Below are 12249 nucleotides of genomic sequence, written 5' to 3'. Positions count from 1 at the left end.
CATGTCCCACAATTTCCACCCCACGGACACCCCCTCCATGCCAGTGCGACCAAATGTTGTACAAAGTCTGAATTGGGTCGTGGCTGGGATGGGGGCAGGATGCTCACAGCATGATGAGTGAGGTACGGCGTTCGTATGCCGTTGGCAAAGGTGCTATCATTAGCAACCGGTACTCGTGTTACCATTTGCCAATATGGCAATATCAGACTCAATGTAACACGATGTAAGGCATGTATTGTCCAGAGCTGCTCAGAGTTGGCAGGCCACCGGAAATGATCAGCAAGGCGACACGCCTGAGTCTCTCTCTGTCCAGGCTCATTGGCGAGATTCGTATCGGTGATCCGAAATTAGAAATCATACCATGCCCTGTTTCTACACAGTTCGGCGGTTCGGTGCCTTATGTAATAGCAATCCACTGTACCTGCTGTATGAAGACGGTCAGGCTTATGCTCTGCATAGAGAGACAAGACCTACAGCTTCCTGTGTAAGATCGATAACGAGGAATTAAGCGCCCGCCATCTCAGCTGCTCGGTGAGACACTTTCGCTGTGTGTCTTGCCGAAGGCGTCAATTGGTTTTGTAACGTAGACAGACATTGGCAAAGTGAATGCCTACTACGTCACAGATCGTTATTTGAAGGCATGATAGTAACTGGCATATGGTGCGAATTGATGTGCGTCTGCGATTTGCTGAGACTTCGACGGCTTCCTCATGATGAATCGGTTAGCCGTCAAGAATACCCGGGAGCTTGCAGAATGAAAGGCTGTGCTGCCATCATTTTGCTTCTTTGGATATCCATTCAGGCAGCACCGCATCCTGTGTGTACTAGTAAAGCGATTCCCATCGATTTAGAAAGATAGCCTGCTGCAAAGACACACGGCCGTTTCCTCATGTCCTCACCATGGTCTTGTCACTGGCTGTTACTATTCTTGTTTCCGATCGTCTCTCCCTCCCTCCGCTCTGAATCGGGCACGTCACCGGGTTGACGGGTCGCCGTGCCGTTGCAAGCGCTCTGTTTGCGTGTATGTACTCCGCACTGTTCGTACCAGTGACTGCCAGCAGTAATTCGCAGTATTCACACTAATATCACCGTTGTTACGGCGCCGGAAATGCAGAGCAGGCTGCCAAGGCGCAAAAGACTGCAGTCAAGCAGCGTCCCGCGCGAAATGGTTGGCTGTGGTGCGTCCGTGAGGTGTGGCTGTTTGTTGCAGCGGCTTAGGGCGTACTGTGGTAACTTCAATTCGGGCCGCCCTAACCACTCAAATTAGCAGGGGTGTTGCTTGCTGGGCTGTGCTGATCTGTTTGACAGTGACAGGGGTGATGTAGTGAGTCAAAAGAGGGATCATGCTGGCTGAAAAATGGATGAATTGACGATGATGATGGCAGAATGACCGCGCGGGAATACTTTGAGTGCAGAGATTCGGAAGAGCTGGAACTTGCAGGTATCTCCGTGGCCAATCGATCCTTCCCGAAGTGCCGCTGCGCACTCAGGAAGCTGCGATCCAGCTGGAGCGGTTGGGCTGGGATGATCGCGGCTCGCTGTGATGGACGGCAGGAACGACAGAGGCACACCCGAGGTCAATCTACCTCGGCTGCCCACGCACCATCGCACCTGTATGATGTACCAAGGTACAAACGGCTCTCATCCTCTCATCATCCCCGTAATAATTTCTGTCTGATTTCTGTCTGATTTCTTTCTTTTTTCCATCTTTTCTTGGCGAGATCGTTACGATCCAACCAATTTCATCCCTACAAGGTTCAATCTTCCTGCGCCCTGCCGATCTTCAGAGTCAGAATCTTCGCACAGTCGCACAATCCACACACGAAAACTCAGCGACTGGCCTCGGCTCACGTACGGAGTCTTGAGTGAGAATTTGCATCTCAGTGGATCTTGACAGCGTCATAGAAGAGACGTCGGCAGTGTTTCAACAAGTGAGCCATTTTGTCGCTCTGGAGAGTCAAAGCACGCCGACAAGTGGTTCATACGGCTCTGTACCAGTACAAACAAGTTCGATGCAGCAATCGGTCTCCATGTCAAATGCAGAGGTTGCCAAGGCTGATTGTTGGTGGTGGCTCTCGTTGTTGGCATTGTGGGCGTTTGATTAGTGCTTTGACTGGCTGATGACGCTGCACCAATCTTCTAATTTTTTTTTCCCTTACTTTCTTTTTTTCGTGTTGGTGAATACGAGGTTGCTCAACTTCATCTCGCATTATACACGCACTGCAGCCACCAACCGCTTCATGCAGCCTGACCATCCAGTCACATCGCTGCAACGGCCTCTGGGCAGCTGAGCTAACCATGGCCGCATCGATACACAAGCTGTGCCCTCACCAGCATCTCCAAGTCCTGCAGCGAGGGTCCACCATCCACCGCACAAGACCCCGCCATTCCGTATTCCGTATCCATCGACAGGAGAAGCCGCTTGGCTGTGTGCTCGGGCTCCGTACAGTCTGTACACACGAGCGGATCACCGCATGGTAGCTGGAGTCTTGAGGTGTAATAATAGCATCATGGCTTCGTATATGCTGGCAGTATTATAACTCACATGCGAGAAGCTGTCAAATAGGAGCAGCCATCTTAAGCTTATACGACCCCTGTGGACGCTGCAAAGACTTCTTGCATGATCGACCCGGCCAACCACCAACTCGCCAGCTTCTAACACTTTGTATACCACGGCCTTGTTCCAGCAAGAGGCATGCATGAATGACATTTTCTAGCTCACATGCGGGGTGACGATTCAGTCGAGATGCACCATTCCTTGCCATGTACGAGTACCACTCCGCGAATGTTTCTCTCATCGGATCCATCCTGGTCCACCTCTGGTGGCCCGATCGTCAGGCCAAGTCTGTGCATTGAACGGTGGCGAATGGGGCCGGAGGATGACCGTCTCTGCAATCTGAGTTTTCCAAGGTCGAATGATGCTAGCTCAGCTAGCTGGGCAGCTGTCCCAAGTGATCCAGCTGCGCGCAGCCTCACTTCAAGATATGCACCGACACAAAGAAACCCATCACTTCAATAACGAGTGGATTAGTTCTTACCTACTCATATCCCATCTTTGGTTGGATTGATGGCGCGGCAGATAGATTCTAGATCGATTTGTTTGTTGTTGGACCGAGCTTTACCGGTGAGCTCCCTCTCTACCGTAATGTTTGCACCCAACAGAGTGGCCAGGCTATTTTTATCACCATCACTGTTAAATTGGCCAATGACATCTCGAGGGAATCGAGATTCCTCCTGAGCCGCCGTTCCGCTAGCTGTCCTGCCCGCTCTTGGGCAACTTGCGGTGATGAGCACGGACGCTGTTTAATGCCCAAATTGAAGCTGGGTTACTTTCAGCTCCTCGCCACCGGAATTTTCTTAATGGGGATACTACCCAACCACAGTATGTAGATGTGAGAAAATACGATGAACGATCGTCAAGTCTACGTGGAGATTTGCCGATGCCGAACTCCTCAGAAGTGGGAATAGTTTACGCTCATACTCGTACTTGGCAGATCGTTAGCCTCAGAAAAAATTGACGATGTTCCACTCCAGAAGATAGGAATGACGCTATTACTAGGCCGAGCCTTGGGATACCGGGCAAATATTGACTATTTCCTCGGGTAGCGAGCTTGGATGAGGGCCGTAATGGGCCCGCCGTGTGTGTATGATGCTTTGGAATGCAATAGACGATCCCACTCTAGGCTTTCTTGTATCATAGTGAGGTCAGGATGCTTTAGAGCAAACTATTTGTCTGCCATGATCACGATCATGGCCAAGTTTGCAGTTTGGCGCTCCACGGAGTGTCATCGAAATACGAGCTGCAGAAAATAATTCTTTGCACGTTATGACTGACTTCTGAATAGCTGCTTGATAACACACTAATCCTAGACATCCCATCTATCGTGAAGTTTCTATCAGCTACAGTGGCTCAAATCAGCCGATGACAACCACACCTCAGTTCTATCTACAATAACTGGAGATTACACACTTTTCCATATTCCTTAGCCTCAAATCTCATCGCGTGAGTTCCAACATTGTTCCCGGACAGATTACACGACCGACCATATTGGCTTGTGGCGATGACGTGTACAGATGGTTTGTGAGACTTGGCAGCAAGTCGACGCCGAGTGTACTGTTCGGATTCCTTTAACCCCCCCCCCCCCCCCCCAATCGAATGTTGAATAAACTTGCCGAATGTCAGAAGAGTAGTCAATCACATACTCCCTCTCGTGAGTTCGCTTCCACTTCTGCCATTTGCTTAAGCTGAGTAGTACGAGTGACCGAATCCTGGGCGGCAAGTCTAGACGATAAGGACTTTGCGAAACTCACCGTCAAATTGGATGCCTCTCCCTCGTACATTGTAGTCTCAGTCTGATCCTCTACGGTCATACCGTTATCCGACTGCCCCTGGGATAAATCGGCTCGGTCAGTCTTTGGCAGGTCTGAAGCTTTCACCATAGACTTCAACCAATCGTCTGCCACATGGTTGAAGCCGAGAGTTCCCTTAAGAGACAAGGTCAGACCTTCTTCGTCGTACAGCTCTGCGTCGAAAGAATGACGAATTTCGGCTCGAACAACCTCATCTTGATTCTCAAACGCGTTTGCTAGAAACAATTGGAGGTCAGTTGGGGGAGACATGTCTGGAATGTCAACACTCATAGGGGGCTTCTTCAAATCACGAGGCCAATCTCGCTGTCTTGGAACCTCGACATAGAAGAGAGCGACGTCCGCGGAAATACCAGGCGGGAGAGCCAAGCGATGGCCTGAGTAGGGCTCGTGGTACCTAGTTTTGGGCGCAACACAAAGTAACGGGCGAAGCCAACTGTGAACGCGCCAAAAACACGCTATGTGATCTTCGTCGTCACGCAGCCGCAAAGAAGCAGCTACTTTTCGAGCTTCTTGGTGCTCCGGATCGTCTTTGTCTGGCATGGGGAGGTACGGCTCCAACTCCACGGCAGCCATACTGGGAAAAAGCTCTGTGACAAGTTCAGCCCTGTCCGGGTGGTCAAACCCAAACTTGTGACCAATTTGTTGGTCCGCCTTCCAATCAGTATTTAAAAGACTGCAAGTGATGCTATCCGCAATCAGGTATGTTTCGCCTTTACTGGTTTGCGGCTTCGGCAATGTGTAGCCATTTTGTGCGATATCTCTAAGGTATACATTGACTTTGGCTCCAGTGTCGGGCAAAAAGTCTCTGACGTTTTTCAGACTGACGGCCATCAGGTAAGCTGTTGGAAGGTGTGTACCAAACATGCCATACTCTTCTTCATCATTAGTCTTTGGAGTCCACTCTGAGCCTGGAAAGGGGAATAAACGTGCTTGAAAGACTATCTTGTCGCATTTGCCTGCCAAGTGTTGCTTCTATGCGACTTGTTCGGCAAAGCTTATACGGCCCGAGAGCATTTTAGAGTAATCTAGGTCTTCGATGTGACCATTGCAGAGAGATGCGATGTCGAGAATCTCGGCGTTGACTTTGCGCTCATCAGTAAAGAAAACGTGCCAATCTTTTTCCCAGTTTGGGCTGAATGGAAATGTGACTTGGAGTGAGACTTGCTCTTCTGGATTCATCGAATCAAACAAAGATTTGATGTTCTTGGCGACTCTTTGCAATGAAGCTGGTAGACGGTGGATGTGATCCCAGAAGTGCGACGGATACATGATGGTGAATTCGTGGGCTTCTACTGCGGCAGTGACTCGCACAATGGTGGTAGAAGTGTGCTTGATGAAAGAAGATATCTCCGCAGTAGGCTCGATAGTCTTGAAATATCCCAAATCTTGATTGCGAAATCGTGAGTGAGCTGCGCCAAAATGATCCATTCTTGGATCGGGAAACGTATCTTTCATCAGAGACTCATCAGTTGCGTGGAGGTAGTCGGTAGTCAACGGCAACTTTGTTTGGCCCATGGGCAAGTTGATGACTGCAAAGTCGATTATATCGTCCCCGTTTCTAATTTGAAGTCGGAGGATGATCGTGGATGGAATGCGAGAGCCCCAAGCTGTCTGAACCTCCACTCGAAGACCTGAAGCGACACTTCTTGCCAAGCGCCCAATGTGATGGCGAGCGAAACCGGGCAAAAGTGTCTCATTGACGTGTAGCAGAACGCTATTCCACACAGATATGGCTGCCATTCTTTTGAGATGGCTACGAGCTTCGTTGGGCGCAGCAGCTTCCTCGGTGGCAGTTCCTTCGTCTCCCGAGGCGGCGACAGAAGCGCCGGCATCGACGGCATCGAGAGTGTCAGACGCCATAGTGGCAATGGTGACTGACAAGAAGAAAGGTTGGGACAAAGTATGTCGGCCTGAGGAAGATATCAGGTCGTGAGGTGGTGGTAACCGAAAACACGCTTCGCGAGAACCCGCGTATGGAGTGAAGAAGATGGAGAAAATTTGGCGCGTAGCACGCGTCTCCTTGTCAATAGCCAAAGAAAAAAATCTGAATGATATCACCTGACAAGCGGCAAGCCGCAGCTGAAGCGATAATGCGTAGAGAGAGAGAGCTGTTGCGTCGTGGCAGCTGTCAAGCGGTTGCCAACTGGCGACCGGGAGAGCCTTGAGCCGAAGCCATCAAAGTTGGATGCGTATGTGACCGGATGCTCTACTACGTATCTGGTTAAGATATTCCGTCCATATAGCGAAGAGAATACAAATGGGATTTTGTAAATATGTAACTTGATCATTCTAGTCTCTTTGGAGAGGCAGAATAAAGATGAAGTGACAAGTCACAGGCTCATCAGTAACTTCAAGGAGCAGTAGGCCAGCTTAACATCGTTTATTTACTCTTATCTATTTAAATCTCCGCATTTCTGCTCTGGTGTATGCAGAGAATGGCGTGCATTACAGACATGTTGCTGGCTCAGTTTGCTGGGCGACGACCAGGACGGCATAAAACAATCGATTTATACCTAAACTACCTAAGCTATCTACCGATTATCTAACGCAAATGACCTAGTCCATTAATCATCTCCCCGTGAGTTGGGTTGCCCATGTCTCGACCGTGAATCCGTGAAGAAATCCCCGTAGGCGCCTCGTCCTCCCTTTGCCAGATGAACCATTTCCGATACCGAAAGAAAAAGAAGAAAGAGCCAAACCGAACCAGCGAAACTTTTCGATATGTAAACCGACTGAGTAATGCAACGCGCAAACTCACTGTGCGAGGCGACCATATGCCCATAACTGAAACTCGTGTCCTCCATCAGTCGCCGACCAAAAGTTGGCGGACCGAAGGAGGCAAACGAATAGATGACTGAATCACTAGAAAAAAGAAAGAAACCCGAATCCCCACCCCTCCGTATATGATTCAACACAACTAGTGGCTCCGGCAGAAGAGAAGGTACTTGTATCTCGACGATGACATCCATCGTCTGCCATTTGCCGTCTCCCATCCTTCCATGTCTCCCAGTCGCACAAGAAGCTAGTGATCCTCCGTCTCAGTGCCTTCACGGGTATGCCCCCAGTGATATAACTCATTGTCATTGATGAGTCCCTCGACATGCCCAATTCCCTTGTCTTGACCGATGGCTTCTATGTCTGCTTATTGGTTGAACCGGCGTCGAAAGGAGAGTGTCAATTGGTATCTGATCGTCTGTATCTTGCGTTTCACCGCGGGACTCAAGTCATGATTGCAAAGATCCTCCATATCAGCCAAGATCGCGTTTAGCCTTGTGTCGCTCGCAAAATATGGTGGACTTGGGGTGTGGGGACGTGAGTGCGGGAATTCAAACTGCCGCAGTTCCAACATCAACTGGGCATTGTTCCGAAAGGAGATGTCGACTGGTACGGGGGTCGTGTTGATGACTGTCACAGCTTGTCCGATTGCCGGCTCGGCATCCAGGTCAATGACCAAGCCTCCCTCCAACCGGGGGCCCACGTATGGTTCGGTAGTGTGGATAATTCCGCCGAAACCTGCATCTGCCGACCAATACTCCACGGACGAGTGTGCATATTGAAATGTTTTGAGGTTGATCAACAATGCTGTCAAGTCATCGTTGCCCACCACTTCCATGTTGCGTATGCTCATAACAGTGATGGCTGCTATCACGCTCGGGGCGTTGAGGATATGCACCTGGCCAGTTCGCCGTGTTGCTTGAGCAAGTTGGTGCATTTCGACGCTCAACTCCTTGTATCCGCCCCATTGCAGCCAGTTGTGTGCATGTAAAACGCCCGTTGTGACGCACTTGTCAACGCACTTGCGGAAACAGGCCTGATGGTCCGCAGGATCGGTCTCAATCATGTGGAAAACATTTGCGACCAACGCTTGACATTGCGCTTCATGTTGCTCTTTGGAGATGCCTTTATAGTCTCTTGCGCTTGGAGGGAGATAGCCCACCATCAGCTTGGCATATTCCTCGTTCTCCAGGCGCTCTTGTTCGGGGTCCAAGTCGCGAGGCGCGTCGATGGTGACAATAGGATTTTCCCACCACTTTCGAGAAGACATCCTGTCGACTAGCTGACGAACTGTCAAATTCTTTTCACTGCTTCTGATCTGCTTGCAGAAGATGGAGAGTTGAGACCTGGTCAATGAGAGGAGATGTGTGTCAACTATTGCGAGATGGCTGTGGTGAAGGAGGATGAGGGGAATCAACGTGAGTGAGAGAAAGGGTGTTGGAACGAAGAGAAAAGTGAAAAGTGAAAAGTGAACAATGAGTAGAAAATGCAAACGCGCGTTTACTCATAGAATTCCGGAGAACCTAGCAGAAGGCTGCAAGGCCGCCAACAGCTGCACGTTCGACTGTCCTCATCACCTGGCGCTTCTAACACTTCTGACACTTGCACCAGGTGCCTCTTTTTTGCAGGTTGGCTGCAATCTCACCACCAAACTTGCTATTCTTGTTTCTTATTGAAGAGAGATACAGCCCGGGTTTCTATCTACGGTTAAGTACATGATAAGATGTTCGAGTTGTAGTACATCCCGTCCCTTACTCTCGCCGTCCCTTACTCTCGCCGTCCCAAGTGTGGTGGAGTCACAACTATCTTCCGCAAACACTTGCGAAAGATCAAAGCGGCTGGAACTTTTCACTTATTACCTTTACACAGAACCACCTTGGATTTGATAAAATATTCCTTTTTTGCCTACCTTTCTGCCTCCATCAGTTCATCGCAGTGTCAAGATGGCTCGTCGTTCACATGCCAATGATTATGTAATTATGCTTACTAACCGAAGACCCGTTACCATGGGTCGGCGTTTACGGGAGATTTTTCTGCCGATCAATGACGTGCAGGTCTAAAATTAGCTTGAACAATAGGGTAGGTGCTGTAGCCAAAACCGACCGCAAGAATGGGAACGACATTGCTCGATTAAATATATGAAATCGAAGAAATGTTTGAAAAGGACACAAATTGTATTTGTATTACTGGGGTTTCATCTGCATTTTCTGCGCATGCCATGGTGAGAGCATTGTGCCGGTGTAAATTTCTTCTGAATAGAAGTTTTATCATATTTCTCACCAGGACACTTCACAAGCAACACTTCGATTAGGCATGGGGAAGTGGCGCGCCACTATGCTCTTCTCCACTGGGGAACAAAACGCGACAATCATTGTTTGGTAACTCCTTCAGAGAGGTAATATCAATACGAAGTTACCATATGTCTCGTGAGAGTCCCTGAATGATGAGGTATCATTCGGTGCACATGATGTCGGACGTAGGATGAGTGATATCTTAACTCCGCCATGGCCCAGGTGACTCGGCAAGGCATTGCACAATTTGATGACCGGAACGGCAACTCGAGACAATGGAAAATGTGCAAGTTTCCCTCACAAGCAGTGTATTCCACTCTATTTTGAGTTTTGGATACTTTGCACACCGGCAAAACTCGGGGTGGCCGGCCGGATTCAAAGGTTCTGCTCTGTGGCGGCACTTCATTACATCAATACACCATCTGTATGCTTAATATCCTCCAGCTGCAATTGGCGGGGCCGATCAAATGCCCCACGTTGGCAAGGCTGGACAGATGAATGGCTCCGAGCGCGTCGGGAGACCCAGACACCAGCCACAAGCAAAGATGTGCGGGTCGGCAAAGAACGCACCGACAGTGAACTGTTTCTGAGAGTGGCTGGCTGAGTAAGAGTCATCATCGTAGGTGTGTGTAGAATTACAATGTCTACGACTGATCGTACGAAGAAATGAAGAGGTTGCGTAGATGGCGGCCTGGCCTAGATACTATAAAAACCATCACCAGCCTCATCTTCTGCATAACTCGGCATCTCGGAACGACCGATTTCGAAGCCGCCGGTGAATCTGTGGCTAAGCTCAGCCACCTGAGCGTTTATCTGACCCGCACCCAATCGCTTGAGCTGCCCAATCGAATTGCCCGAGTGTTCCCGAGCCCACCCTTGCAACAATTTTTTTTCATGCCCCTAGACTAGCGCGGTCCCCGGGAAGAAGGGAGCAGGAAAAAAGACCTCAAACAAAAAGCCGCCGCTTTTCATCACCGCCCTCCCCAGACAAAACCTCAAACCTCTCCACGTCGAATTCCTCGGCCTAACCAGACTTCTCTTTTTTCTCCCCACTCAGTGTTTGTTCGCTGCTTCAACTACTCTCGTCACAATGGCTGCTGCTCAGGTTACTCTCTCCGAGCCCAAGAAGCTCGAGGGATTCTCTCTCTACTCTCGTTTCGCCCTCGCTGGTGCCGTCTGCTGCTCCGTCACCCACGGTGGTCTTACCCCCGTCGATGTGTATGTTGCCACTCCCTCAATTTCTCTTCCTGAAGGCTGAGATCATTGCCTTTTCCCTGGCGATGGCCTCTTCTCTTCTCTTCTCATCTTCTAGCACGTGAAACCGAACCGCCTTGGCTGACCGAATCTTTTCTCTTCGATACAGCGTCAAGACCCGTATCCAGCTCGACCCTGTTACCTACAACCGTGGCCTGATCGGTGGTTTCCGCCAGGTCATCCAGAATGAGGGTGCTGGCGCTCTCCTGACTGGTGCTGGCCCTACCTTTGCTGGTTACTTCCTGCAGGGTGCCTTCAAGTTCGGTGGTTACGAGTTCTTCAAGGCCCAGTTCATCAACGGACTGGGCCAGGAGACTGCCTCCAACAACCGAACTGCCATCTACCTGGCTTCGTCCGCTGCCGCCGAGTTCTTCGCCGACATTGCCCTCTGCCCTCTTGAGGCCACCCGTATCCGTCTCGTCTCCGAGCCCACTTACGCCAACGGTCTTGTCGGTGGTTTCTCCAAGATGCTCAAGAACGAGGGTGTCGGTGCCTTCTACGCCGGTTTCGGACCCATCCTCTTCAAGCAGTAAGTCTCCGAATTGAACGAGTTTGACTGAATAGCGCTTACGCATCTTCCAGGATCCCTTACACCATGGCCAAGTTCGTCGTCTTCGAGAAGGTTTCTGAGGGCATCTTCCGCCAGTTCCCCAAGGAGAGCCTCTCCGACGGCATGCAGACCACTGTCAACCTGGGCTCTGGTCTGATTGCCGGTTTCGCCGCTGCCTTTGTTTCTCAGCCCGCCGATACCATGCTTTCCAAGATCAACAAGACCAAGGGTCTCCCCGGTGAGGGCACCACCACCCGTCTGATCAAGATTGGCCGTGAGCTCGGCCTCCGTGGTTCCTACACTGGTATTGGTGCCCGTCTCTTCATGGTCGGCACCCTGACTGCCGGTCAATTCGCCATCTATGGTAAGTGGTTTACTGAAACCGAATTTTCTTTCAAAACGACGAACAGTTCCTAATGCTTTTTTACAGGTGACCTCAAGAAGGCTCTGGGAGCTGTTGGAGGTGTCGAGATCGCCAAATAAACGAATTCTTTACGTTCTGATGATATAAAAATGGAGTTTCGAGATGGAGGAGAAAATGGATCGAGATTTCGGAGAGGGGGCAGCTATATACGGTACTGCCCAAGGGCTGGGCTTTCCTTGGATTGCTGAGAGTTTCCCTATTACATATAGAAGGGAACAGTCTCAATTTCGACCGGGACCTTTGAGAGATTTGGTTTCTTGTTCGATTGTTTGGCCGGGTTGATGAGGCGGCCCTAGAAACAGGCGCTGGTATACATCTCTTGATTGCCTAGAGTAGAGTATAGAGTCGGCAGACCACTGGCATCCCCGCTAAGGGTTGTATAATAGTCAATCTTCTTGCGTTATCAAATAGACTTGGTTTTCTGGCCATATGATGCATTTTCATCTAGATGCACCGCAATAGTGATTGATGTCGTGATGTTGGGCGCCGGTGGCAGAATTTTGGCGGTGAGCCATTAATGTGGAGCCATAGTTGCTGTAATGGGTAATGTCCAAAATAGGCAATGATACATAGGTACATCATCA

General features: G+C 50.0%; 3 protein-coding genes across 3 annotated transcripts; 1 reads left to right on the top strand and 2 right to left on the bottom strand.

The window, feature by feature from the left end:
* Positions 1-4191: 4191 nt before the first annotated feature.
* Positions 4192-6231, bottom strand: T069G_08627 (uncharacterized protein; the record flags this gene model as incomplete). The annotated part of the gene is made up of 2 exons (XM_056175837.1): positions 4192-5279; positions 5415-6231. 2 exons carry the CDS (start codon positions 6229-6231, stop codon positions 4192-4194), a joined length of 1905 nt encoding a protein of 634 aa, XP_056026786.1.
* Positions 6232-7513: 1282 nt separating this feature from the next.
* On the bottom strand, positions 7514-8416 carry T069G_08626 (uncharacterized protein; the record flags this gene model as incomplete). Its single annotated transcript, XM_056175836.1, has 1 exon — positions 7514-8416. The coding sequence occupies one exon, from the start codon at positions 8414-8416 to the stop codon at positions 7514-7516; it is 903 nt and encodes a 300-aa protein (XP_056026785.1).
* Positions 8417-10527: 2111 nt separating this feature from the next.
* Positions 10528-11724, top strand: T069G_08625 (mitochondrial carrier protein domain-containing protein; the record flags this gene model as incomplete). The annotated part of the gene is made up of 4 exons (XM_056175835.1): positions 10528-10655; positions 10801-11220; positions 11274-11605; positions 11672-11724. 4 exons carry the CDS (start codon positions 10528-10530, stop codon positions 11722-11724), a joined length of 933 nt encoding a protein of 310 aa, XP_056026784.1.
* Positions 11725-12249: the final 525 nt, after the last annotated feature.

Source organism: Trichoderma breve, chromosome 5, assembly GCF_028502605.1.
Source record: "Trichoderma breve strain T069 chromosome 5, whole genome shotgun sequence".
Lineage (NCBI taxonomy): Eukaryota > Fungi > Ascomycota > Sordariomycetes > Hypocreales > Hypocreaceae > Trichoderma > Trichoderma breve.
The sequence above is the reverse complement of the archived record's forward strand: the minus strand, read 5'-3'. Positions and strand labels throughout refer to the sequence as shown.